This window comes from Chlorocebus sabaeus, chromosome 25 (assembly GCF_047675955.1).
Source record: "Chlorocebus sabaeus isolate Y175 chromosome 25, mChlSab1.0.hap1, whole genome shotgun sequence".
Lineage (NCBI taxonomy): Eukaryota > Metazoa > Chordata > Mammalia > Primates > Cercopithecidae > Chlorocebus > Chlorocebus sabaeus.
The window spans coordinates 18,166,056-18,193,844 of NC_132928.1; the positions used below are offsets into that span (position 1 = coordinate 18,166,056).

The 27,789-nt window shown below is 43.5% G+C and overlaps 2 protein-coding genes across 10 annotated transcripts in view; both read right to left on the bottom strand.

The window, feature by feature from the left end:
• Window positions 1-12,861, bottom strand: part of TRAF5 (TNF receptor associated factor 5) — a 48,593-nt gene extending 35,732 nt beyond the window's left edge. Inside the window, exon 1 of one of the 5 annotated variants that reach the window (XM_007988533.3) lies at window positions 12,762-12,861. The gene's annotated coding sequence lies outside the window, so the exon portion shown is untranslated. Of the gene's footprint in view, window positions 1-30; window positions 51-12,330; window positions 12,502-12,542; window positions 12,703-12,761 lie in introns of those variants that run through there. The other 4 variants (XM_007988529.3, XM_007988532.3, XM_073011528.1 and 1 more) reach the window with 4 other exon arrangements.
• Window positions 12,862-23,828: 10,967 nt separating this feature from the next.
• The window catches only part of RCOR3 (REST corepressor 3), a 57,526-nt gene continuing 53,565 nt past the window's right edge, over window positions 23,829-27,789 (bottom strand). For 3 of the 5 annotated variants that reach the window (XM_007988536.3, XM_007988537.3, XM_037985582.2), the window contains 2 exons: window positions 26,892-27,133; window positions 23,829-26,431 (listed from right to left, as the gene is read on the bottom strand). In XM_007988536.3, coding sequence (XP_007986727.2) covers window positions 26,087-26,431; window positions 26,892-27,133 — 587 coding nt within the window. In that variant the 3' untranslated portion in view covers window positions 23,829-26,086. The remainder of the gene's footprint in view (window positions 26,432-26,891; window positions 27,134-27,789) is intronic. The other 2 variants (XM_073011530.1, XM_007988539.3) reach the window with 2 other exon arrangements.

Below are 27,789 nucleotides of genomic sequence, written 5' to 3' on the forward strand. Positions count from 1 at the left end.
CATCAATAAATAAAAGAGTATACAGAATACCTGCTCTGGTGGAAGCAGGGCCTGTTGGGTTTGCTGCGATCCCCAGGCCTCTGGCAGCTCTTCTGGTTAGTCCTAGGAGATCCACAGTTTGGTTTCTCAAGATAATGATGATAACAATAATGATAATAATAAAACCTGACATGTACTAGGAATTTCCAGCCTGCACTTTCACATACAATATCATACACAGTTCCACACTAACCCTGTGGCAATACTGCTATCCTCATCATATTCCCAATGAAGAGTCCGAGGCCTCAAGTTCTTAAACAACTTTCCCCAAATCACACAGCTAGTGTGTGGGCACAGGGATTTGAACACAGACTTTCCAACTCCAAAGCCAGTGCTCCTCACTCTGTGTCACAGCTGGGAGAAAATGCACCACATCGCAGCCAACACCAAACAGGAGGGCTTGATGGCAGGAAGTACCACTTACTGGTTAGAGACCAGCTCTGGGGCCAGACTGCTGGGGTTCAACCCCTTCTGCCATTCGCTTACCTGTGTTACCCCTTCCTCATCTAGAAAATGGGACAATATGGGAGGCCGAGGCAGGTGGATTGTCTGAGCTCAGGAGTTCGAGACCAGCCTGGGCAACATGGCGAAACCCTGTCTCTACTAAAAATTACCTGAGCATGGTGGCGCACACCTGTAATCCCAGCTACTTGGGAGGCTGAGGCAGGAGAATCACTTGAACCCAGGAGATGGAGGTTGCAGTGAGCCAAGATTGCACCACTGCACTCCAGCCTGGGTGACAAAGTGAGACTCTGTCTCAAAAAAAAAAAAAAAAAAAAAAGACAATAATAGTACCTGCTGCAAAGGCTTGGAGTTAAGATTAAATGAGTTAATCCACGTAAATTATTATCACACAATTCCTGGCACGTAAATAAGCACTTAATCACCATGCATGTCCACCCTGCCCTCCTAGCCAGCTTTATTCAGTGCCAGGCACATGCAAAGGCTGTGCCTTATTGTATTATGGGAGTGGAGGAGAGTGGGTTACCAGGTAGCTCCTGTCCCCAAGAATTTTTCAGTCAAGGTAGGGATCATGCATATGCATATGCACAAAACTACAGCAGCAGCTCTCTGAGCAGTCAGGGTCCCAGATGCTCTGCTAAGAATCTGTTCTAGAACATGATGAAAATGCTGGCTTGGACATCTTACCCCAGAGGAAGGGGGTCCATTTGTTATAATATGATACTGATTAATACACTTCAGTATCATGATCTCTCAGTAGCAACTAGAATCTCACTTTCTAGCAAATTCCCAGGCTAGATTCTACAGCTCATGACAGCATGAGGAGCACCAGTTAGATCACCGTGGCAGCTTCCAGGTCACCTTCTCTTATCTCTTGGAGCTTCAGGCTGGTGCTGGACCTGCTCTCTTCTATCTGCACTCATTCTCTGGGTGAGCACGTCCCACCTCCTGGCCTTACCAGCTATGGCTGACAATGCCCTGATTTCTATCTGTAATCTGGACCTCTCCCTTGAGCCCCAGACACACTCCACTGTTTAGTCTATGCCTCCACATTGAAGAGGCATCACAAACTTAACACATCCAATCCCCATGCAACCTGCTCCCCCTATAGCCTTCCTCCATCTCAGTGAAATGGTACCACCAATCACAGCGTCGCTTGGACCAAAAATTTTGGAGTGATCCTTGGGTCCTCTCTTACTCTCTATCTCACAACACCAAATCCCATGGGATCTTCCTTCCCAACATATCCCCCCACCCTCCTCCTCACCACTATCAGCATAACCACTCTGGCCTAAGCTGCCATCATCCCCCCAGTGGTTACTGCATCAGTCTCCTAGCTGGTCTCCTGCTCTGCCTTGCTCCTTTACAGCCCATTCACAACCCAGCAGCCAGAGTGATGCTTTTAAAAATAGAAGCTGTCTCTGCTGCTCCTCTGCTCCAATGGCTCCATTGCACTCTGGGTAGAAGCCAGTGACCTTGGAGGTCAGGGCCCTCCATTTCTCTGCCCCTCCATTCTGTGTCCTCACTTCCTAGTGACTTCCCCCTTATCACTCTGGCAACACTGGCCTTGCTTCTTCTTGAACAGCAGGAGAGGCTTCTGCTTGCTTTTCCCCTGCCTAGAATACTCTTCACCCTGGTATCTGAAGAGCTGCTTCCTTCACTTTAGGAATCTGCTCAAATGTTATCTCACAAGGGAGGCCTTTGCTGACCACCCTACATGGAAAACGCAACATCCCTGGCAGACCCATCTTCTACTGCATTTTCCTCCAATGCACTTATTACTGCCTAACATATTACTTGTTCACGTCTTTACTCTCTGTCTTCCCTTATCAGAATAGAATATAAGCTCCATCACACCAGGGATTGTTTCTTTGGGTACTGAGGTCCCAACACATAAAACAGTGCACATGGCCGGGTGCAGTGGCTCAAGCATGCAATCCCAGCACTTTGGAAGGTCAAGGCAAACAGATCAGTTGAGGTCTGGAGGTCTGGAGTTTGAGACCAGCCTGGCCAACATGGTGAAACCCGTCTCTACCAAAAATACAAAAATTAGCAGGGCATGGTGGCGTATGCCTGTAATCTCAGCTACTCAGGAGGCTGAGGCATAAGAATCACTTGAACCAGGGAGGTGGAGGTTACAGTGAGCCAAGATCACGCCACTGCACTCCAGCCTGGATGACAGAGCAAGACTCCATCTCAAAACAAAACAAAACAAAACAAAACAAACAACAACAAAAAACAGTGCACATGATAGGTACTTAGTAAATACTTACAGAACGACTGTAACAGCTATTCCCCAGAAAGCAGGGCAGCCTCTCTCCTGCTAAGCATGCTTCTCACTGCCTAAACCTTTTCATTTCACCTGTTTGTAAGTGCTGAAATTCTACCAGTCCCAGCTGGAGAGAGCAAGGCTGGCTCATGATGGCTGACCTGGGGTGGGAGTTGGGGAGTCACTGTAAGGGGTGGGGGGACAGTGTAGCCACATAGGACCACAAGAGTAAAGCCTGAGCAAGGCTCCCCTCTGACACACTAATGTGAGCTAGCCTCGGGGTGAGGTGCTAAGCGGGAAGCTTTAGCCCAAGGGTAGCAGGCACCTGGGAAAGGGGGAAATGCTGAGAAAAATATATATATAGACAGGCCAGCCAACAATTCAATGCAACCAACATTTATGGGGCCCTCAATTAGGTGCCAGGCATTGTACAAGGTGCTAGAGATCTAAAATCCCATTTGCCAGAGTCCTTTTCCAGAGACTTCATCATGCCAACACAGTAACAGCACAAAGCCAGCTTTTCCCTCTCAGCTCACTCTGTTCAATGTTGATTTTAAACCTTTCTCTCCTCCACAAACCTTGACCACTCCCTCCAGTCTCACCAGGAAACTCTACTTCCTACTGCACAGCAAAAAAAAAAAAAAAAAAAAACAGAGATCATCAGACCAGACCACCTCTACTTCCTGCCACCACACCTGCAAATCTCCCTGCATGGGGCCCCTGCTCTGCCCCTTCCCTGCCAGGGTGGCGGCAGAGGTGACCTCTGAATTAGGCCAATCTCCCCACCTGTCCTCCACCTCTCCTGGATTCCTGGTCTTTTTGCCACTCCTCATATGAACAGAGAACCTTCCCCACTTACAGCCTTCGCCCTAAGGCTGGGTCTCCCTTTCCTGAAGCTGTTGTCTCTGCCAGAAACATCTTTCCCTCTCTCCCCTCCTCTTGCTGAGCTAAACACGTTCAAGCCCAGATGAAGCCTCACATATGCAGCTAGGCCTCTGTGTGCCTCCTCCGTCAAGTTAGGGTCCCCCCGACTTACGACACGCCCTTTAACCACCTATACTTCTCCTTAACAACACTTGCCAGGAATGTAAATAATTGTTTATGTAATTAATTATCTGTTCAACAATAGTCTTCCCCAGCATGGAGAAAGCAGTGCTGGAATTGTGTCTTATATTTTTCAAGGTGCAGACACAGAGCAAGCACTCAAATAGCTGAGTCAATTAACAGTTGCCACTTGGGGTGCCACAACGTTCTGGATACCACAGGAGCTGTACATAGGCTGTTCCACTTAATCCACACAGCAGCCCACGTTTGTAGATACTCATTATATTATTCATCTTCATATTTTACAGATCGGGAATCCAAAGCTAGGGGGATGACACAATGTGTTCAAGGTACCACAGCTGGTAACTGCTGGGTAGGGATTCAGGCTTGTCTGCTGTCAAAGCCACCACGTCACACTCACATCTTACTCTCCACAGCTCACTCACTGCCTTAGATAAAGGAGGTACTCAATCATGAGGGATGGATGGAATGACCAAATACATCATTTTCTTTGGTCTTTAGTCACCATTGAGACCTACAAGCAAGAATTATAATTCCTCTTTTCCCAATGAGGAAAATGGAGGGGTTCAAAGGGCCACACAGCAGTAGGACGCCATGCGGGCTGAAACCCAGGTCTTCTGGTTCTTTGTATAGGGCAATTTTCTCTACAACATAACTATAGTTAGGCACTGAGAGGACAGAACAGATGAGATTATGAAGAAAAGCTGTGCAGAAACAAGTTAACACAGCAAGCCTGAGACTGCTATCTTTAGAAAGTTCTGCTCGCAAGGATGGCCCCTGGCTGGTGTCTGTAACATGGATTTCAGTAAGGTTCCCACCACCTGAACTGCTAAGAGTGGCTCACTGTGCTTAAACTGTCTAGGTAAACAATGTGTTTTGTTTTGTTTGTTTTGTTTTGAGATGGAGTCTCGCTCTGTCGCCCAGGCTGGAGTGCAGTGGTGCGATCTCGGCTCACTGCAACCTCCGCCTCCTGAGTTCAAGTGATTCTCCCGCCTCAGCCTCCCAAGTAGCTGGGACTACAGGTGCGTGCCACCAAGTCCCCTAATTTTTTGTGTTTTTTAGTAAAGACGGGGTTTCACCATGTTAGCCAGGATGGTCTTGATCTCCTGACCTCGTGATCCGCCCCCCTTAGTCTCCCAAAGTGCTGGGATTACAGGCGTGAGCCACCGTGCCTGGCCAATGTGTTTTATGCGGAACACCTGTTTTTCTTCTGGAATCTGGAATTTTGACATGTGCTAGATGAAGTATCTACATGACCAGCCCTCAGTAAAAACCTTGGGCACTGAGTCTCAGTAAAAAACTTGGGCTTCCCTGGTAGATGGTGCTTCACACCTGCTGTCACAATGCACTGCTGGAGAAATTCAGCACATCCTGTGTGATTCCCCCTCGGCAGTCCTTTGCAGAGTCTTTTCCAAGACTCTTGGAATTTTGCACCTGGTCTCCCCTGGACTTTGCCCCATAAGCCTTTTCCCTTTGCTCATTTTGCTTTGTATCCTTTTGCATATGAATCATAGCTGTGAGTATGACCATCTGCTGGACATTGAATCCTATAAGTCCTCCTAGCAAATCACTGAACCTGGGGATGGTCTTGGGGACCCCCAACACAGAAGCCTAACGAGATGAATTTTGAATTTGTTTTGAAAAGAGTGGCGGGGTATGGATTAATGGATTTGAACAGGAGGCATTCTAGGCAGGAGAAATGATGTAAGAAAAGGTAGGCATAGGCCAGTCAGGTGTAGAAAGGCCTACAGGTCTTTAGGCCAGGTACGGTGGCTTATACCTGTAATCCCAGCACTTTGGGAGGCCGAGGTGGGCAGATCACTTGAGACCAGGTGTTGAGACCAGCCTGGCTAACATGGTGAAACCCCACCTCTACTAAAAATACAAAAATTAGCCGGGCCTGGTGGTGGGCACCTGTAATTTCAGCTACTCGGAGGGCTGAGGTGAGAGACTTGCTTGAACCCGGGAGGCAGAGGTTGCAGTGACCTGAAATTGCACCACTGCACTCCAGCCTGAGTGACAGAGCAAGGACTTATCTCAAAAAAACAAAACAAGGCCAGGCACGGTGGCTCACGCCTGTAATCCCAGCACTGTGGGAGGCCGATGGGGGTGGATTGCCTGAAGTCGGGAGTTCAAGGCCAGCCTGGCCAGCATGGTGAAACCCCATTTCTACTAAAAATACAAAACTTAGCCAGGCGTGGTGGCAGGTGCCTGTAATCCTAGCTACTCCAGAAGCTGAGGCAGGAGAATCGCTTGAACCCGGGAGGCGAAAGTTGCAGTGAGCCAAGTTGGCACCACTGCACTCCAGCCTGGGCAATAGAGCAAGACTCCATCTCAAAACAAAATAAAATAACAACAAAAAAGAAAGGCCTAGAGCTATTTAACAAGACTTGAACAGAAATGATGATGAGAAAATCTAGCACTGCTGTTATGAGGTAGAAGAGATGAGGGCTAGAGAGGTCCACTTGTTAGGAAGATCCAGTGTAAGTGAAGTGAAAGTGAACCACCTAGTCATACAGAGGCCTTATGGGAACTGTTAGTATCAAGGAAGTGGGGAAAGCACTTAGCCTTTGGCTGTCCACAGCTAATACATGGCAATAAATATCTCTAAAGGAGGTCTGTGGGAATGATACAGAGAATTTGAGGCAACATCCCAAAGTACTGGTTTTTGAAATAAAACATCTTAACATAAAGAAATCAGTCTGCTCCCAAATAATCTACTTCCCATTCATTAAGGGTGACTAAAATGTTCTTCATCTTTTTAAAACATCTTTGCTTAAGTCCAATATTCCCCCCCACCCCAATTCTCCTATCTACCCCTCTCACTCCCTAGTGAGTTATTCCTGGAATAACTCCACCCAATGTTTTAATCACTTCTTTCATTCTGCATCTGCTTAGCATATAAGCCTTTGCTTTATATTAAATTATTCTGCCTTTAACCCAGGGAGGCATGGTAAGTTTTCCTAGGTTGCATCATAGATGTCAACCCAGCCTCTACCTCAGAAATCCTAAAATCATGAAGACAGAAGAGCGACCTTCATGGCTGCTGCTTATCTTAAACCCATCCACCTCCCTCCATCCTCCAGGGTCAAGGGTCTCCCTAACAGAAGCATTAGAACACAGCCTGGCTGTTCTAAGCCATCCGCCTTAGTACAGGAGAACAGAAAGGGCTCTGGGTGGTGGCTTTGCATCAAGTCAACCTCATCCTGCTGTGCCTTCACATTGGATCCTGCTAAAGTAACTGGTCTGCTCCTGGAGATCAAGTCAGAGCTTGTATTTTTGTTTCCCAAATCTGTTGTATTTTTTTCCTGTGTTGGCTCTCTGCCAAGCACTATTCTTCCTCCAAAGCTGCTGCCTGCTTTGCCCACAAGTACTGAAAACTGGACTCCTGCCCTTGAAACCTGGACCATAGGGCCCCAGCCTCTGAGGCTGCCTGCCCCCTCTGCCTGCCAAAGACTCATCCCAGCTTATCCCCACCATACCCTGTCCCATCCCAGCTTCCCTACCCTGGCCCCTGAGGTCTACCTGGTTTAGAGATGGCAAAGTGGCAGCAATAGGCTAGTTTAAATGATGGTCTACTCGCCTGGGCACAGTGGCTCACACCTGTAATCCCAGCACTTTGGGAGGCCAAGGCAGGCAGATCACCTGAGGTCAGGAGTTTGAGACCAGCCTGCCCAACATGGCGAAACCCCAATAAAATGCAAAAAATTAGCCAGCTGTGGTGGCGGGCACCTGTAATCCCAGCTACTTGGGAGGCTGAGGCCAGAGAATCGCTTGAATCCCAGAGGCAGAGGTTGCAGTGAACTGAGATTGTGCCACTGCACTGCAGTCTGGGTGACAAGAGTGAAACTCCATCTCAAAAAAAAAAAAAAAAAAAAAAAAAAAAATGGTCTACTCTGACACACAGCAATTCTTCTGTTGGTTTTTAATTTAAATTTGATGCCTTTAGGCTAGGCATGCATTTTCCAGCTCCCCAGAAACCCCACAATGCTCTACAGCTATTAACCACATGGAAGGAGAAAACTAGTTTTACTGAATATCTGCCAGACTCCACGTTCTGTGTATATATTGACTCATTTAATCTTTCCAGCAACCCCAAGTGGCACACATTACTATTTCTATTTACCAGTGGGAATACAGACACTATGGAAGTTGGGCAACTTGCTCAGATTATATAACTACAACCAGCAAATCATAAACCCAGATTTGAACCCAGGCCTACCAGATTCTGAAGTCCACACTGTTTCTACTACACCATCATTGAAAGTAGCAGGTCTTGACCAGGCTATGTATTAGGGAGGCCCCTCTGCAGTAGTGTGAAAAGGAAAATTGAATACAGATGGACCTGGGGCAGGAAAACGAGTCAATGCTTAATTAAGGTTGCCCAGGAAAGAGTCCCTGTGGCCCTGAACTGGGAATAGATAGATCAGGACTGGCTGAGAGGGACAGGATAAAGGTGACTGAGGAACAGCAGCAATTTCTGCAACAGTTAGAGAGAACACAGAGAAAGAGGCGGCCTGGGACGAATGTCTAAGGTGCTCCTGAAACAGCATGGGGAAGATTCTGAATATTGCAAATCATAATGGTGAAGAAGAGAACTGGGTGAGGGATGGAAGTTTGATCAGCCTTTCCCTAAGAGTGTTGGTTTAAGTCTTGGGAATGGCCAAGGGCTCAAGGAAAGAAGCACAGAGAATTGAAATCCAGCCTGAGGACCCAGGCTTGGCTCCATACCTGCATTTGCAGGACAGAGGAGGATAAGAAGCTGGACGTCAAGGAAGGGAATGCTGGTGGGGGCGGTGTAGCAACCTCCAAGGAGGTAAGTAATAGCTGCAGCATGGGCTGGTACGGGCTGGCGACTGAGGAGTACCAGGTCCTGGAAACCTACACAGAGCAATCAGAGCAGCACAGCAGGTGCACGGTGCCAAGTGAAGAGCGAGTGCAAGAGCTGGCCACTTCCAGAAGCTTGTCAGTGAAAGAAAGAGAAGAGGGACTGGGGAAACATGGAATCTTCTTATTAACAGAAAACTCAGCTTGTAGGGGAGGGAAGAAGTCTGTGGGAGGCGGGGAGGGAACCCGCCTCAGAGGGAGGAGGAGAGAGCTGACTTGGGAGTGTAGATGGAGAACGTGCTTTCGCCTTGATCTGGAGGAGAGCACTTTCTCCTTGAGAGGAAAAACAAAAAAAACAAAAAACAAAAAAACGCCATGGGAAAAAATTCAGGAATGTTCTGAATTGCTAAGGAGGGAAGCTGATGGAGCCTGTGGTGTCAAGAAATCAGACATGGGGCTCTGCTGAAAGTAAGTGAGATGGCAGCCCTCGCTCCACACAGATATCCTGGGAGGGCACTCACTGGGCTTTGTCACTTAATACTGGGTCTCTAAGACCTGCATGTCACATGGATACTGCACAGTGTACAGACCATTTGCATATATACTGCTTTTGCTACAGCACAATCCAAGCATGCATCACTACCTGCCTCCAGGTACAAATATGCAAAATGTGCTCACCACTCTCACTGGAAACAGACTGAGTTCCTCTGTCAGGACTAATGAGTACTTTCACTTTTATCTCCTGCCTGGTCCTCCATGCCACTTTCTCACAAGATAGGACTTGCTGGAGGCCATGTGGGTCAAGGCTGCTGTGTGATCCTTCAAATAAAGCTTTCATCTGGGCAAGGCAACAAATTCATGCTGGCCCACTCCTGGGTGGTGGTGGCAGCGGCAGTGGTGGCAGCAGCGGCAGCAGCAGGGGCCTGCCAGCTCTGAGGACTGCCTCTGGCCTGCAGCGTGTTCACCTCTGCCCCAACACACACAGACACTCACCTGCTACACCTCTACTGGAGCTAGAACTCCTATCCAGAACCCCAGAAAAAGCCACAACCTGGGCAGATAAAAGCTCTTCAGAGACTGAGTCAGACACTAACCCCGATCAGTGACAAGGTCAGGCAGCTTTTGATGACTGTCTCGCTGGTTCTCTCGTCCTCCTCCTGCCCAGAATTCTGGCTTCCTTTAGTTAAGAAACTATGGGAAAAGCACAGGAATTGGAGAAAGAAGACTTGGAGTTGGGTCCGGCCCCAACCCTATATGCTGTGAGGTCTTTTAAATCACTTCTGAGCCTCAGCTTGCAACCAGGTAAAGTGGAAGGAATAGCATGTGCCTCTCCCTTCTCTTGAGGAGGTAGTGAGAAATTAATCACATGAGATGGGCTTCTTGTAAGCTGTACAGTGTTATTCTAATTTCTGGATTTAAGCAAGTCCTGCTGCGAGCTCAACCTCTCTCCCCCAAGCCCACCCAGCACTTGTCCCTGGCAGCTCAGACCCCAAGGGAGACACACCCTGAATGAATTCAATTCGATTCAGCAAACATGTGTTTAGGCCTACTCTATGGCAGGTTCCAAGACACACATGAAAACAGACACGCGTCTTGCCCCGAGTTTGCCTGGCTGGGCAGAGCTAACAGAGTGGATGCCTGTTCCTGTGGTGGTTAGGCCAGAGCCTCCAGCAGAACTTGCTCCATGTTGCTGGGGACAGAACACAGAGGCATTATCAGAATCTGGGTCCCCTTGCTGACCCCTCAGACAGAGGAGGAGGTGGGCAGATATGGCTCTCTGAGAAGCCAGGGGGAGGGGCCTGGAGCAGGGGAACCAGACACCTCAATGCTCTGGGCCTGGTCCAGCAGTGGAGCTCAGGGAGCTATTTACCCCCTCAGTGCTTCACCCTCACAATCTGAGAGATGTAGAGAATAAGCTTGCTCTAACTCACGAGTGCATCATGGAGGACAAAATGAGAACAAAACGACAAGGGCAAAGAGAAAATGCTCTGCAAAGGAATGAGCTTTACAAACAAATAATTATTTTTCCTTCAAGGTCCTCCCCAGTAAAGCTGAGCTAATCACAGAAGATTTGTCTAAGTACTGAGGTGCCTTTCCCATTGCTAGCCTAACAAGAGTGACTCTGAGGCATCTAGCTCCCCGACTGTGCAAATCATCCCCTCTGAAACATCCCAGTCCCTATCATTAGGACATTCAGTAGACGGCAGCTCTTTTTCACATTCTTTCCATCGCCCTACTACCCAAGTCCAGCAAGTGATGCTTGCTGACAGAGGGAAACACCACCATCCTACCCTGCCCATCACAACAGGCCTCAGCCCAGAGGCCGTGGGAGGAGTATCCTTCTCCATCACTTCCCCTGTTCCAGATGCTGGCTCAGACACTTTCTCCTGCCTCTGTCCAGGACCCAGGGATCTGAGAGTTGATCCATTCCACAGAGTTACAACAAAAACAGTAACTGTAACAAAATCAAAAACCTTCACAGAAGCTAGGCGTTTTCCACTTCCATCTTACATGCATCGTTCCTGCAGCAATTTCTGTCTTTCTAGTTCAAATTAGAGTTAGAGATGGAAGTGTTCCCACCCAAACCACCAATTACATTAACACCCCTGTTTTCAGCTTTGTGAGTACATAAGGCAGAGCAGCTGTGCTGGGATTTGTGCGGTCCTAGCCCAGCCTTTTGCTGCCTAAAATTATCTCGCACACACCCAGAACTGTTCTATTCCCAGAAATGGTTCAACTGATTTCTTTGCATCTCAGGTCTTCCAGAGCCCTTTTAAAATGCAAGTATCTCTGGAGGAAATAATCATATTCCATTGGCCCCAGCCCAGTTCTCACACAGCACCTGCCCAATAAATATTTACAGAATTAACTGTTTACCAGATGCCTATCTTCACAGGAGGTGGGTCAGAGCCCAGGGCTATGGAGGGTAGGGGCTGCAGGGGCAACCCTGGCAGGGAGCCTCGTCTGGTTTCACCAACCTCAACGCTCGCCTGGTGCCACAGCGAGATAACTGAGTTCTCATGAAAGTAAATCTGAAATACCCAAATATGGAAACTTAGCAGAAGGAGGCAGAATGAGCAGAGAAAGTCGGCCGGCCAGAGTGGCCCAGTGGGACCCGTGGCAAGAGCTTGGCCCCGAACATTCTCAGAACCACGAAGACCCTGCAGAACAGGAACAAAGTGGAGACAATCTGGTACGGAGAACTCAGAATCTGGGAGTTCTCTGGGTGCCTCTGGGCAACTCCTTCCACCTCTCCGAACTTTGGTTTGCGTCAAGGCTCATTAGAGCGGGCCTTCTGGGGAAGGGGGTATCTGCTTTCTAAAGGAAGACGCGCAAACGAACAGCTAGTGGAGGCTTCCATTCCTGGCAATCCTGACGTTTCAAACATTCTGGAGTTGCTTTGATTGGAAAGCCCTGCAAAGGTGGAGGGGGTGCCTTCGGGTTCGGAAGGGGGCCAGGGCCTGGTTTGCAGTGCGGGTGTGCGGGACGTGCCTGAAAGTCCTCCCCACCAGCGCACCCCGACGGAACCTGGCCCCTCCGGTCCACAGCCGCCCTCTGGACCAGCTCCCCAGCTCGGGACCCCCAGTCTCCGCCCTCGCCACACCTCTCCCCGGCTAAGAAAACCCGCTCCGCACCGCACCCGCTGTCCCGGGGCAGTCGGCGGTCACCTGCCCCGCCGGTCTCCCGCGAGCCCGGGACCCTCCGCCTCCCTCGGCCCAGCCGCCGCCTCGCGCCCTCCCTGCCGGTCGGGGACCGGCCGGATGCCAGCAGGCGCTTTCGGTTTCAAAGTAACTGGGACGAGATGAAAAGCCCTCGTCGGTGTCCCCACCCCGGACCTTCCGCCGCGAGGGTGCCCTGGGCGGCGATCCGCCGGACTCACGTGGGGCTCGGCGCGCGGCCTCCGCGGGGCCGGTCTGCAGGCGCGCAGCTGCTCCGGAGCTGCGCCCGGCGGCGGCGGCGGCGAAGCGGGGGCGAGGCCTGGGGCGGGGCCCGGGCGCGGGCGGAGGGGCGCGGGCGGGCGCAGGGGAAGAGCGGACGAGCAGGAAGGGGTCGGGCGGAGGCTGAGACCGTCACCCAGGCGGTTGGAAAGCTAACCTACCCGCTTCAGAACCGTTAGTATCTACAAGTCTAGTCATCTGATTTCCTTCACGTGCGTTCGAATTGTGGACGTCTTGCTCTTCCGTCAGGCACGATAAGGCTCAGCCAGTCCTTTTCTGTGTTGACCTATTTGCTCAAGGCCTTGAGAGCTGGCTCAAATCAGTCCTTCCCGGACTTTCCTTCAGGGTAGCACAAATTTGCCAGCCCTCCTCTTGCTGTTGGCCTGTTGGCCTAACACCACCAATCTCTGAGAGTTGTAGAGCTCCCCGTTATGTCAAGGGTTGGCTTCCCAAGCATCTCCTGTGGTCCTCAAAACAAGCTGGTGAAGTAGGCCTGGTCATCCCCATTTTACAGATGAGCTCTCTGAGGGCCAGAGCAGCAACGTGGAGTGACGTACCCAAGGTGAGACACACTCAGCAAACTCTGCAACTGGAACTTGAATCCAGATCTCTCTCTCTCTATTTATTTTATTTATTTTTTATTTCATTTTATTTTTTGAGATGGAGTCTCGCTCTGACGCCAGGCTGGAGTGCGGTGGCGCGATCTCGGCTCACTGCAACCTCGGCCTCCCAGGTTCAAGCGATTCTCCTGCCTCAGCCTCCCGAGTAGCTGGGATTACAAGCATGCGCCACCACGCCTGGCTGATTTTTGTATTTTTGGTAGAGACGGGGTTTCACCATGTTGGCCAGGCTGGTCTCATCTCTTGACCTTGTGATCCGCCGTCCTCGCCCTCCCAACAGGCCTGAGCCACCGCGCTCGGCCTGCGCACTCTTAAATATGAGCTCTTTCTTACAATATGTTCTCTCCAAGGGCAATACATTCTATATAAATGAAATGAACCAAAATTCCAATTCTATCTAGATCCTTTACTTTCAGTTAGGCCACCGTAGGAAAAGTACTTGACTGTTCTGAGTTACCGTACTCGTCAATAAAAGGGGAGAATAATATACACCTTGGGAGTCAAAAACTCAGATGTGCTCAGGAGCTGGGCAGGAAACATACAGGAGGGAGGCAGAGGTGGTCATGGAGAAAGGAGGGAGGCGCTGGTGCCTCCAGCAGCAGGTGGAGGATCTAGTGGAGCAGCCACCACCCAGTGCCAGCCTATTGTTACCTGATCTCTTATTTCTCAAAAGAGCCAGAAATCCAGATCCAAACCTTTTTTGGTTGGTGAGTTAGATTAACCGCTCCGTGGGGGAGATGCACTGGTGGGTGTTGCTTCGGCACTCTAGATCTGTCTCATAATCTTCTCATGAGAATTAAATGAGATGGCACTCCTGTACACCTGACACAGAGTAGGTGCTTAGTGAACCCGAGTTCTCCTCTCTGTTCTGCCATACACTATAGTTTCCCACTCTTTGTGTGTGTGTATTTTTTGAGAGAGGTTCTCACTCTGTCACCCAGGCTGGAGTGCAGTAGCATGATCACAGCTCACTGCAGGCTGGATCTCCTGGGCTCAAGTAATTCTGCTGCTTCAGCCTCCAGAGTAGCTGGGACTACAGGCACACACCACGACGCCCAGCTTGCCCAGCTACTTTTTTTTTTTTTTTTAAGAGATGGAGACTTACTATGTTGCCCAGGCTGGTCTCACACTCCTGGGTTTAAACAATCCTCCCACCTCGACCTCCCAAAGTACTGGGATTAAAGGTGCGAGCCACTACGTCCCACCCACTTTCTCTTACAATTGCCTGCTTCTTGCCTCTCTTCTCATTACTTCCAAGCATAATAAAGTTGATAATGATTTTAAAAGTTATATCTCCTTTCACTGGCTGGAACATCAGTGTCTAGTATGCATACATGCAGGTATGCTCAGAATCCCTAGTCCTGTCATTGACTGTGATTTGCTTCTCTCTCCTACTGCTCTCCCCACCAACTGAATAAAGCAGTCAACTGTTCCAAAAATTACATCCAAGCCTTAAATATGATGGAATAAAAGCTGGGATAGAGAGGTGGATCTTTATTGTGGTGGGAAATGGGGGCCGCGTAACTCGAGGGCTGAGTCTAGAAAGGTAAAGGAATTTTAGATGGATATTAGTCAGAAGTCAATAACATAGTCCCAATTTCCTTGTTGATCATAAAGTGGAATTTGAATCCTGTATATATGTAAATGCACATATAAAAAAATTAAATACCTTCAAGTGATAACTAATGTTTATTAAGGTTTTTGGGTTTTTTTCTTTTTTTTTTTTTTGAGATGGAATCTCGCTCTGTCACCCAGGCTGGAGTGCAGTGGCATGATCTTGGCTCACTGCAACCTCCACCTCCTGGGTTTAAACAATTCTCCTACCTCAGCCTCCTGAGTAGCTGGGACTATAGGTGTGCGCCACCATACCCCAGCTAATTTTTGTATTTTTAGTAGAGATGGAGTTTCGCCATGTTGGCCAGGCTGATCCCAAATTCCTGATCCCAAGTGATCCACCCACCTCAGCCTACCAAACTACTAGGATTATAGGCATGAGCCTCTGCGCCCGGCCTATTAAATTTTATATACCATTTCTGTGCTCGGTATTTTTTCATGTTAACTCATTTAATAATCAACTCCATTTTATAGATGGAAAATCTTATCTATTGAGTAATTTGCCCAGAATCACAAAATTATTAGTTTGAGAGAGGCAGAATTTGAATTCTGGGAAGTCTGGTTCTGGTACTCCTAGCCACTACACCCTACCCCTCAAATAAATGATTGGTGTGAATTCAAACAAAACAACTTAAAGACAAATTGTAGTACTTTTAGTGTTTTGATAATATTCAGCATTAAGTTCAACATTATATCTAACATTGAACAAAATCCAACCTTCAAACTAAATTCAGTTACAAAATAAGACCAGGGCTGAACTCTACATTACAGTTTTATGCAGAAGGAAAGGGCTAACCCTTTTATCTGTTGCTTCTAGACACTGTAATATTGCTCTAGATGCCCAAAGACATAGATTTCAGCTGTTTAATTTGCTGTATAAATTAGGATGAGAGACTGCAACCCTGGCTGCCAATGTAAAGATGGTGCTGATGGAGAGGTGAGGACGCCGCCTACTGGAATAGTAGATGGATGCATTATCTTCCTCAGGCTGCTCCTCTGTGACAAGACTGATCAATGTAGTGAGTTAGTTAGCAGGGCGAAAGTTCGTACTTCCCATCACCTAGGGATCAGCGAGATCAGATAAGGAGGGAAAATCCTCTCCTTGGGCCATAGATTGCACCTTTGACTCAATTGCAAGTTACAATGGAAAGTCTTTGTCTGTAATAGAACCACACACGGAAAGTGTGATATACTGTAGCAGCAAACCACTTCCAGGCAAAAAGCAGATCTCAGGGTCTTGTGCACAGAGAACATGCAGCTTGCTCACTAAGTAGGTGTTGTATTGAGACAAGACATGAATGACTGGTTCCTTTGCTTCCATCAAATAACCTTTAGCTCAGCTCTCCCTGTCAGTGTGCTGACCACCACAAGAAAAGAGGCAGGGAGTACTGGGATGGGGCAGAGAGCTTCTCTTGGGACCAATGTAAATTTTTTGTAAGCCTCCCTTTGCAAAAGAGCCTGTGTATGTGCATTCAGCAGCTGCACCTTTAACTCAGGAGCTTAAGAAAAAAACCATGTTTCTTTTGTTCTACCTTGCTTTACTCTATTGTTATCTACTATGTTATAGGGTCAGCACCACTCTAAAAAAGCAGACCTGTACTGTTCCTATGGCCATATATTATGTATTTATTCCAGGGGATCCCCTGCTTGATACATAAACACACCCTTTCTTATTCCTGTTCATGGTTTGATTGTCTGATGGTCAGCCTTGGCTGGAGAAATGAGATTTTTGTTGTTTTTAAATTAGGCCTCCTGTCTTCATTGTACACCTGGCTAAACTGTCTCTTTGACAGTTTCTTTAATAAGATTCACACATGCAATTCCTGTCACTACTAGGAAAACATTTTAACATATTAATTCTGCATAATCACCAGAAGGCATTACAATATAGATTTAAAAGTTATTATTTAGCCTTAGGAATCATGAAGTAAGATAATAGGTTTGATTGGCACAGTTTGGTCTTGCATTTTGTAATAGGTTGGTAACAAGGAAGACCATTTATTTGGTATTTGTTTTTGAGAATAGTGCTTACTCTATATGCTGAGATTTCAAGCAATGATCTTGGAACCCTGGTTAGTCACATCTTCCATTTCACAGAAAACAGGACAGAAGCATTAGAAAGAAAGGCATAAGCTCAGGAAGGGCCCATCCTGGGAAAAAACACAAAGTTCAATCGCTCCTCAGTATTCCATGACCTTGCCACTTCTATCCTCTGAAACCTCATGCTACTTTCTGTTGGCACAAATGAGGGCCTCTCATTGTGATACAGCTTTTGTACAGCCCTTCCAGTTCCATACTTCTTCCTTGTTTAAACAACTTTACTGATGTACTTTTAATAACATAAGATTCACCCAATTGATGAATTTTAGTAAATGTATACAGTTGTGCAGCCATAACCACAATGAAATTTTAGAACAAATCCATCGCCTCCTGTGTCCCTTTGCAGTCAGTCCACACCCCCAGCCCTGGCCTCAGGCAAGAGATCTCCTTTGTCTCCATAGCTTTGCATTTTTTTGAAAATTAATATGAATAAGGCCAGGCGCTGTGGCTCACGCCTGTAATTCCAGCACTTTGGGAGGTCGAGGCAGGTGGATCACAAGGTCAGGAGTTCAAGACCAGCCTGGCCAACATGGTGAAACCCCTTATTTACTAAAAATACAAAAAAATTAGCCGGGCATAGTGGCAGGCACCCGTAATCCCAGCTACTCCGGAGGCCTGAGGCAGGAGAATCACTTGAACCCAGGAGGTAGAGGCTGTGGTAAGCCAAGATCACACCATTGCACTCCAGCCTGGGCAACAAGAGCAAAACTCCATCTAAAAAAAAAAAAAAGAAGAAAATTAATATGAATAAATACGTAGCATTTTGTGTCAAGTAGGAAAATACTTTTGTGATTGATCCATGTTGGTGCATAAGTCAATAGTGTTTTCTTTCTTATTGTTGACTACCTCATACCATGAATAAAAATTAAACAGATGGAGCATAAGATCTAAATATAAGAACAAAACTATAAATTTCTAGAAAAAAACACATGAAAATATATTATCAAAGCATGATCCATAATAGAAAAAATTGTATTGATAGACTATTTTGTTTATTCCCCAAGTGATAGACATTTGTGTTATTTCTAGTTTTTACAATTATAAATAATGCTGCTGTGAACATTTGAATAGAAGTTTTTGTGTGCACATAAATTTTCATTTCTCTTTAGGTAGATGCCTAGGAGTAAAATTAATGGGTTGTATTTTAAGTGTACATTTAGTCTTTTAGATGTTGCCAAATAGGTTTCCAAAGTAGTTGTATCATATTACATTTCTACCATCCATGTAAGAGGGTTCCAGTTTCTTCACATCCCTGACAACACTTGCTATTGTCAGTTTTTTTAAAAATATTAGCTATTCTAGTGGGTGTTACAGGTAGCTCATTGTGGTTTTACTTTGCATTTCCTTTATGACTAATGATGTGATGATCTTTTTATGTACTTATTTTCCATTTGCATATCTTCTTCAGCAAATGTGTATCCAAATCTTCCACCACCCCCCTCTTTTTGTTCTATTATTGATTTGAAAGAGCTTTTATATTTGAATTGTAAGAGTTCGTTGTATATTCTGGATACAAATCTTTGATCAGACTTATGTTTTGCAAATATTTTCTCCTGGCCAATGGCTAACCTTTTCATTTTCTTGTGTCTTTTGAAAAGTAACATTTTTAATTTTGATGAAATACAATTTATCAATTTTTTTCTATTATGGATCATGCTTCAGTGATATATTTTCTTGTGTTTTTTCCTAGAAAGTTATAGTTGTTCATTTTCATTTTGTTTTTTGAGACAGAGTCTTACCCTGCCACACCTAGGCTGGAGTACAGTGGCACGATCTCAGCTCACTGCAGCCTCCACATCCTGGGTTCAAGTCATTCTCCTGCCTCAGCCTCACGAGTACCTGGGATTACAGGCATGCGACACACACCCGGCTAATTTTTGTATTTTTAGTAGAGACAGGCTTTCACCATATTGGCCAGGCTGGTCTCAAACTTCCAACCTGAGGTGATCCTCCCACCTCAGACTTCCAAAATGCTGGGATCACAGGTGCGAGCCGCCGTGCTCAGCCGTTTTTGTTCTTATATTTAGGTCTGTGTTCCATCTCATGTTTATTTTTATGCATGACGCAAGGTAAGGATCAAGGTTTATTGGAGGTTTTTTTTTTGCATGCAGATATTCTATCATTTCTGCCATTGAATTACACTGACACTTTCATTGAAAATTAGTTGATCACATATGTGTGAGTCTATTTCTGGACTCTTTATTTTGTTCCATTGATCTGTATGTCCATCATTATACCAATATCACAATCTTGGATTATTGCATCTTTATAACAAATATGGAAATTAGTTAGTGCCAATCACCCAATTTTGTTCTTCTTCAAAATTGTTTTGTCTGTTTTAAGGAGTTGCTGCCTGTTTTTGTAAATAAAGTTTTATTGACACATAGCTATGTCTGTTCATTTATAAATTTTCTCTAGCTGTTTTTGAACTAAAATGGCAGAGGTTAGGAGTTGCAACAGTTTGCGGACCACAAAGCCTAACATATTTACTATTTGGCTGTTTATAGAAAAAGTTTACTGGCCCCGGTCTAGGTCCTTTGCATCACCATTATAAATTTCAAAATTAGTTTGTCAGTCTGTGCAAAATAAGCCTGCTAGGATTTTTATAAGAATTAGATTGAATCTATAAATCAATTTGAGGAGAAATGCCATTTTAACAATATCAAGTCTTCCAGTCCATGAACAGTTATTTAGGTCTTGTTTCTCTTAGCAGTATAATTTTTGGTGGACAAGTCTTGCACATTTTTGTTTATTCCTAAGTATTTTTTTTCTTTTTGATACTATCATGAATAAGATTTTCTTAATTCCATTCTCAGATCAGTTGTTGCCATTATATGAAAATACAATTGATTTTACATTGATCTTGTATCCTCTGATTTTCTTAAGCTTGCTACTTGCAAAAACTACTATTCTAGTTTCTGCAGGTTTCTTGCGATTTTTTACATGCAATTTCATGTCATCTGCACATAAAAACAATTTTAGTTTTTCCTTTCCAATCTGTATACTTTTTTCTTGCCTGTTGAACTGGCTATAACCTCCAGTAAACCACTGAATAGAGTTGTGAGTGCAGACATCCTTGCATTGATTCCCATCCTGAGGGGAAGCGTTCAATTAAGTGTGATGTTTAACTGTAGGCTCCTTGTAGATGCTCTTATCAGGCTGAGGAAGTTTCGTTATATTCCTAGTTTTCTAAGTTTTAATCATGAATAGGTGCTGGATTTTGTCAAGTATCTTTTCTGTGTCTATCAACATAATCATATGCGTTTTTTCCTTTATTTTATTAATATGATATATTGCAATGATTCTCGACTGGAGGTGATTTTGCTCCTTATGGGACATTTGACAATGTCTGGAGACATTTTCGATTGTCAGACTGGGGAGGTGGGTTCTACTGGTATCTAGTGGGTAGAGGCTGAGGATTCTGTTCAACGTTCTAAATGCACAACAAAGAATTATCTAACCTAAAATGTCAGTAGTGCTGATATTGAGAAAAATGTCATGTGCACATGAAAAGAATGTTTGTTCTACTGTTGGGTAGAATGATCCCACATTTCAATTAGGTGAAGGTGTGTTATTCAAGTCTTCTATACTCTTAATTTTTGGCTTCCACATTCTATCAGTTATTGAGAGATGGTGTTGAAATCTCTGACTATAATGGTGAATTTGTCTATTTCTTCTTGCAGTTTTATCAGGAATCCTCTTGATGAACTGCCCACCTTTATCATTATTAAATGACCATCTTTAACCCTGATGACAGTCTTTGCTTTGAAATCTTTTTCTGACATTAATACAGTCACTCTAACTTTCTTTTGATTACTGTTAACACTGTATATATTTATCCATTGTATTAGTTTTCTATTGCTGCAAAACAAACCACTGCCAAAACTTAGCAGCTCAAACACACATTCTCAGAGTTTCTGTAAGGAATCTGGATGCTTCTACTTTAATCATAGGCTGCAATCAAGGTGTTAGCTGGGTTCTGGTCATCTCAAGACCCAACTGGGGAAGGATCCATTTTCAAGTGCACATCGTTGTTGGCAGGATTCAGTTCCTGGCAGGTTGTCCAACTGAAGGCCTGAGTTCTTTGCTGGCTGTTAGCAAAAGGCTGGCTTCACCTCTTTGTCACATTAGAGGTTCCTTAATTCTGTGGGCTTTTGTCATACATTTACTCCCACCTGCTGGTCGCTCCTCCTCTGGCTTCCTAGCACTGCGCTAAGGGTTATTTTGGTTTTTCTATTTCTTGTCATTTCAGTAAGACTGGTGGGGGAGATTATGGGAAAGAAAAGTAAAAGACTATGTCCAGTCTGTCAACTTGAACTGAAATTAATCTCTCCTTTTTGCACTGCACTTTAATTTAAAAAAAAAAATGAACTGAGATTGCACCATTGCACTCCAGCCTGGGTGACAGAGTGAGACTCTGTCCAAAAAAAAAAAAAAAGTCAAAATATATTTCCCTTATTAAGAAGGGTATGGTATAAGTAGACATGTAAAAACCTCTAACATACATTGGACAGGTACTGTATGCCCCAGTTTATATATTCCTCCCCAAATGAGGAAAATGAGGCTCACAGAGGTTAAGTTGTTTAGTCAAGTTGGAAAACTCATCATATTAAGGTTGGTGGGCAACTATTTTGCATACATAGGCCACAAGCCCTCAATGATTCTGATTGTTTTCACTCTTTTGGAAAAGATGAAGGGGTAGGATATCAACAAAAATGGTCTTTGGATTAAAGGCCTCTTCAAGCCAAATCCTGTCAAATAAGAAAGCTGTTCTGGGTAGTAAACTAGACAGATCCCTCAAGAGATACCTTGTGTTGTGGTATTATTCAGCATCTTCTTAGTTATTGGTAACTGTATCTTACAAGTACGATGAAATTGTACAGAATAAAAATTTCACCTTTCTTAAAATAGTCCAAAGGAAGGAAACATATGAAGCATTCTGAGACATCAACTTTGATGTCATTTACATTGTGAAGACTGTTCTTAGAACCCTCCGCTTCATATCACCAGCATTTTTTCCTTAGAGACCCTGCTCACCCAGATTCCTGCTTTAGGATTCTGAAGTTTAAATTACTGCATTGTAAAGACCTGTTCCCTTTATTAATTAACAGTTGTCTACTTTAAACCTAGTAATGACAATTGGCAACCATCTCCCCCAATATTAACTTCTGATCTTCACTGTTTCTCCCTTAGCTCTGTAGGACTTGGGAGAGCAAAAAAGGGCAAATAAAGCCACATGGCCCCTTAGACACAAACTCACACATCTAGGAGCATTCCTTGTCATGTTTAATTCTCAAACTCCATTGTCGCTAATATACTGCTGCAGAACATTCCTTCCCTAAGGCAGTTATGACAAAGAAGGAAGTTGTGGGGAGTTATACATGACCTACTTTTTCCTAGAAGAAAACAGTTTAGGTACTACCATACATCAGATGTCAAAAGTTTCTTGTAGACATTTTCTAATATGGAATGGTTTCTCGAACTTGATTCTTGGGTTCTTTCTGTATTCATTTATTCTGTTATTTTCTTATAAATGATGTAATCTATAATGAATGGCTAAATTTAAAAACACATTTTTCTTGTGTGTCCTCTAATAAGAATGTATTTGTCATTTATTTTGGGCATGCACAGATAGAGATAGATTCTGTTTAGAGTTCTAAGTCAGATTATTATTCTTTCTGAGGAGACCCTGACACCCCAGTGTTGACTAGTTAGCAGTTATTAATATTCATAACCTTTTGATAACAGGAGGGAACATAAAATTAATACAACATACTTAGTAACTAAACTAGGTACTTTAGCCCAAGTACAGTCATGCACCACACGACACTTCGGTCAGTGACTGCAAATACACTGGTGTTCTTTAAAATGATAACATCAGCAGGGCATGGTGGCTCACACCTGTAATCACAGCACTTTGGGAGGCCAAGACAGGTGGATCACCTGAGATCAGGACTTCAAGATGAGTCTGGCCAACATGGTGGAACCCCATCCCTACTAAAAAATGCAAAACTTAGCCAGGTGTGGTGGCAGGCACCTGTAATCCCAGCTACTCGGGAGGCTGAGATAGGAGAATCACTTGAGCCTGGGAGGCAAAGGTTGCTGAGCTAAGATCGCACCACTGCACTCCAGCCTGTGCAACAGAGTAAGAACCTGTCTCAAAAAATAAATAAATAAATACAGTATTTTTATGATACCTTTTCTATGTTTAGATACACAGATATTACCACTGTTATAACTGCCTATGTACATTACTACAGTACATACAGTACAGTATACAGTACATTACTGTATACCATAGGACTGTTGCCTAGGTGTGTAGTAGCCTTTGCCACCTATGTTTCTACAAGTACAATCTGATTCACAGCACAACAAAATCGCCTAACAGCACCTTTCTCAGACCATATCCCCATTGTTAAGGGACATGACTGTACTTGCAATTTTGAATATTCTTAAAAATGATAGTCATGTTCTTGGCTTGCTCTCTACATCCATTCCTAAAAAGAATGTAGGCCTACATTAAGACAAAATTTCATATTATTTCACCTTTATTTTATATTCTATTTTACTCAATTGCAAGCTTATTAAGAACAAGTTTTGATCATAACTTACCCTTACCTCATCCATATTACACTAGAATTATATCATATAGAAACACATTTCTTCCATTCGTTTTATAAGATGTATCCACAGTGTGATTTATTTTTAGTTATGTAATTTTAAAAAACCACTTTGGTGTAGATTTTTCAAAAATGATAACCCTGAAATTAATGAAAATTGTCATTAAAAGATTTCTAGTTTTGCTTTTATAAAAATCATTATTTCAAATTTCACAGTGAAGAGGTACTAAATTCCTCATAGGACATGAAATTATATAAAAATAGAAGACATAGACATCTTTAAATCTTTAATCCTTTAAGCAGCAAGCATATCACTCTTCCAGGCCAAACACTGCTTAAACAAAAAAGAAAAATAATGACGTGCAAAATATTTACAAAATATGCAAAGCACACAATAAAGACATCTCACTATATACATGTGTCATATTACTAATGAAGCTAAGGTTTTTCTACTGTGTGCTCTAATGCATGTAAATCAAATTACAGCACATCCCTCAGATACAGCACCTTGGCCCATGTCTGGGATAGAACAGATTTTTTAATGAATCACAATATACTGAACAGCTGGACAGATGCTGGTGCTGACCAACTTGACTGACATATCCCACATATTGTGTACTGAAGGTCTACTGACAAGAGACAAGACAATAAACGCTGTAAAGGTATAGTATGCACATACGTAAGACAATTTAAGTGCTTTAAAAAAATGCTTTAGATATTTTAAGATACATAACTGTCCCCTGTGGCTTTTAAAGAAAAAATAAGTATAAATTGTTGAATATTAAGAATTTTAAATCAGCTAAATTCAGGTCCAAGAACTATTTAAGATGATTCAATGAGAAAGAAAAGAACCTAACCTGGAAAAAGAGTTTCAGATATGCCAGTACGTAGGGTATTTATGGAAATAAGTGGTCTAAAATTAAAAATTAAAACTAATCAATGAACTTAAATCTATAGCACTTTAAGGCTGTGGAGCCAATGATAGGGAATATTTTGGGAACACATGATCTTTCAAAACATAAATTAGGGCCTTATGTTGACTATTATTTTGTGAAGTATTCTACACGTGATAAGAATGTGAATGTGCAAACATTTAGCCTATGTCCACTAGTATAGCAATCTAAGTGATCTGTCCCTTTGCACAAATAATGATTCCAATATGAAATCATTGTATCAAAAATATTAATTACACATTGTTGAAATACTATCACTTGTAAAATATTCTTTGTAAGTACTTAATGATTATAGGTTGAATTAAGAAGACTTGATGTCTTTTGTGTTTTTCTATAAAAAGGGGTCTCAGCATTTTTAGTTAACAGCACAATTGTGACAATATACTGATACATCTTTAGATAACACAGAACAAATTCTTAAATTTATTTTTGAAATAATGTTGATGATTTAACCCTAAACCAATCCCACAAATACAGGTTGGCTGCAAGGAGTACACAAATGTATCCAAATAGTACAATAGAGATTTATCAAGAAAACACTTTTCATATTAAATGCAGACCATATTATTAAGTATAAGGGCAATTTTAAGTTCAGAAACCAAACACGAAAAGGGTACTGTAAATAAATGCTTCCATAACCACTGTGTCTACATAACTAACAAAATATAATTCTTCTCTGAAGTCCCCAGATGTAGGCAACTACTAGTTAAAAGCAGATAGCATTTAGAAACAAAAAAAACCCAACTCCATTTTCAAGGAACTTAAAGAGATTATATTTCAACAAATTAAGTCCTCATTTGTATGCAAAATTATTCTTCCAATCCTCTCATTACTGATAGATGATGAGTCAATGACCTTTAAACAAGGACTCTGCGCTAGGACCCTAAACTGTATGTTAAAGGGTTAGTAGGTTCAGTACATTCTTTGTGGTTTTATATAATTGCTTTGCAATTGATTAAATTGCTTTCTTTTAAAGGAACATATTAAAATTCCTTTAGAAAAAAAAGCAACATTTTTTGAAAGAAGGGATATGCAGCTATAATTTCTTAAATATGCATAAAATGAACATATGTCAAAATCTGAAATGCTGGCTATTCTTGCACTCCTAACATAGGAAAATGTTTTTAAAAAATTAAATTAAAGAAAAAAGCCGAACATCCTTAACTTAAGAAACTTAAGGAGTTTTCACAATTCCTAAGTCAATATTCCTGTACTAAAAGCCTTGACTATGAAGAGGCAGGAATATAAAGAACCTCGATAAAATAAATACAGTAAAAACAAAACAAAAACTTGGTATATAGAATACTTAAATCTTTTTTTTTTTTCCTTTTATGAGATCAACATTGCTGAACATATACTCTAGAAAGGCGGCTAACTGGAGGCTTTTTGTTGTGTAACATTTTAGTCTAGTGGACTGAAAAAATTTCTTAGACATCCACTTATGCCAGTCCACTGCCACAGAACTAGTTCGCAGCCTCAGTATCTAGAAATGATTATTCTTTCCTCTTTTTCATCAGTCAGATGAGCATTGGTATAATGATGGGGTGAAAAGTTACTGCAGCTCTGTCCAATTTAATTTTTAGTGCAGTGAGGACTGTGAATCTGTCTGAATTCCAATAAGTGATGGTGGCTGTTGACCACCAACCGTGGACAACACTGGTCTTGGGTTTAGACGGGGTGGCATAGAATTAGCAGGGCGAATAAGAGGTGGTGGAGGCTGATTTAAAGTTGGCCGGGGCTGGATGAACCGAGCCTGCTGCTGGAGTGGAGGAGGCTGCCGGTGAAGAGCGGGGGCAGCAGGCAGTGTTGGACGAAGAAGTGGTGGAGGCTGGTTCAGAGTGGCAATAGGGGCTGTTGGTGTTGGAGTGGATGATGGGACAGGAGGTGATGGACCCAGTGTCCGAGGAGCCTGTGGGGTCTGTGCCTAGAGGTGAGGAAACAAAAATACACGTATGAGATGTAAGTCCTAATGAACTTAATACAATATAGTTTGGGCTGTCACAGGAAAAACAAAACAAATAAAAACAAAACAAAAACATAACACCAGTGTTTATTGGAAGCACAAGCTTCTTTTATTTTAAACAAAACAAAACAAAAAACCAAAAACCAACGAGGCTACCAAACAGGCATCTTTATTTGTAAACAGCTTAACACTGGAAATAAAAATAAGACTATGAAAGAACAATACACTCCATTCTTCTAGAATCAGAACTTAGCATGTCATTATGACTTAAGAGTCACGAGAGATGCACCACTGAGTAAGTGTATTGTCAACCTTTCATGCTCAATTTAGCTAGTCCTCTTGACAAATTAACCTTACAGAATACCACACAAAATGGTGATTCCTCAACTCATATTAGCTCAAATTCCATACACAAACACACCTCCTCTTCTTCATCAGTGCTCTTCCCTGATGGCACATTAGAAGCACTTTTTGTCTCCTCCCCTAAAGTAGAAGCATCACCATTAGAAGCCTGGGTTCCTTGTTCTGCTTCCCACTCCTGCAATACCTCCTCTAAGTTAAACCGACGCCTGTAGTTTACAAAGAAGTTCTTCACTTGGCCAACAGTCTTGTTGCCAATTACATCTGCAATAGCTTGAAAATCTTTACCATATTTGCGGACACCTGGAAGGCAAAGTAAATAATACACCTGTGAAGGATCAATAAGGAGAGCTGTGTGTACTATACATCATGCACACACAAAAGATACCAGCAATGACAATCCTTTCTGACAAACTCTGCTCAGTTCTCAATTCTGAGATAGAGGCTAAGATATCAGGGTCACAGATGAAAACTATCAGTTATGTCATTTCATCGAGCCAGCCACTTGCCTTCAACTGAACAATCAGAAACTTACCATTTTTTACATACTCAGTTATTTTCTCCAATCCTCTCTTGAACTCTCAAATACAGTCCATTTATTGTAAAGCATTGAATTCTTTGTTCCATCCTCAATTCCACATTCATTTATTTCCCTAGTAGCCAGTCACCTAAATTTGAGCAACATCGTTTGTAAACAAAACTGGATGGGAATGAGCCATCTCTCTTATCCCCTCAATGGACTGAGTGAGTAGCCTTAGGGTTCCCCCATTAAGAAAAGCATTATAATTTTGGTCTTAATACTAACTTCAACATGAATACTTGCCTATACCACCAGGGTACCAACAAATTGAAATTAGTTAAGAACTTAAACATGAAAAGCAGGAGAATCATCACAAGTTGGTGGATTTTTAAAAGGGAAGTTTTTTTTCAGAGTCAGTTGGATTTTAACTCATCTAGTA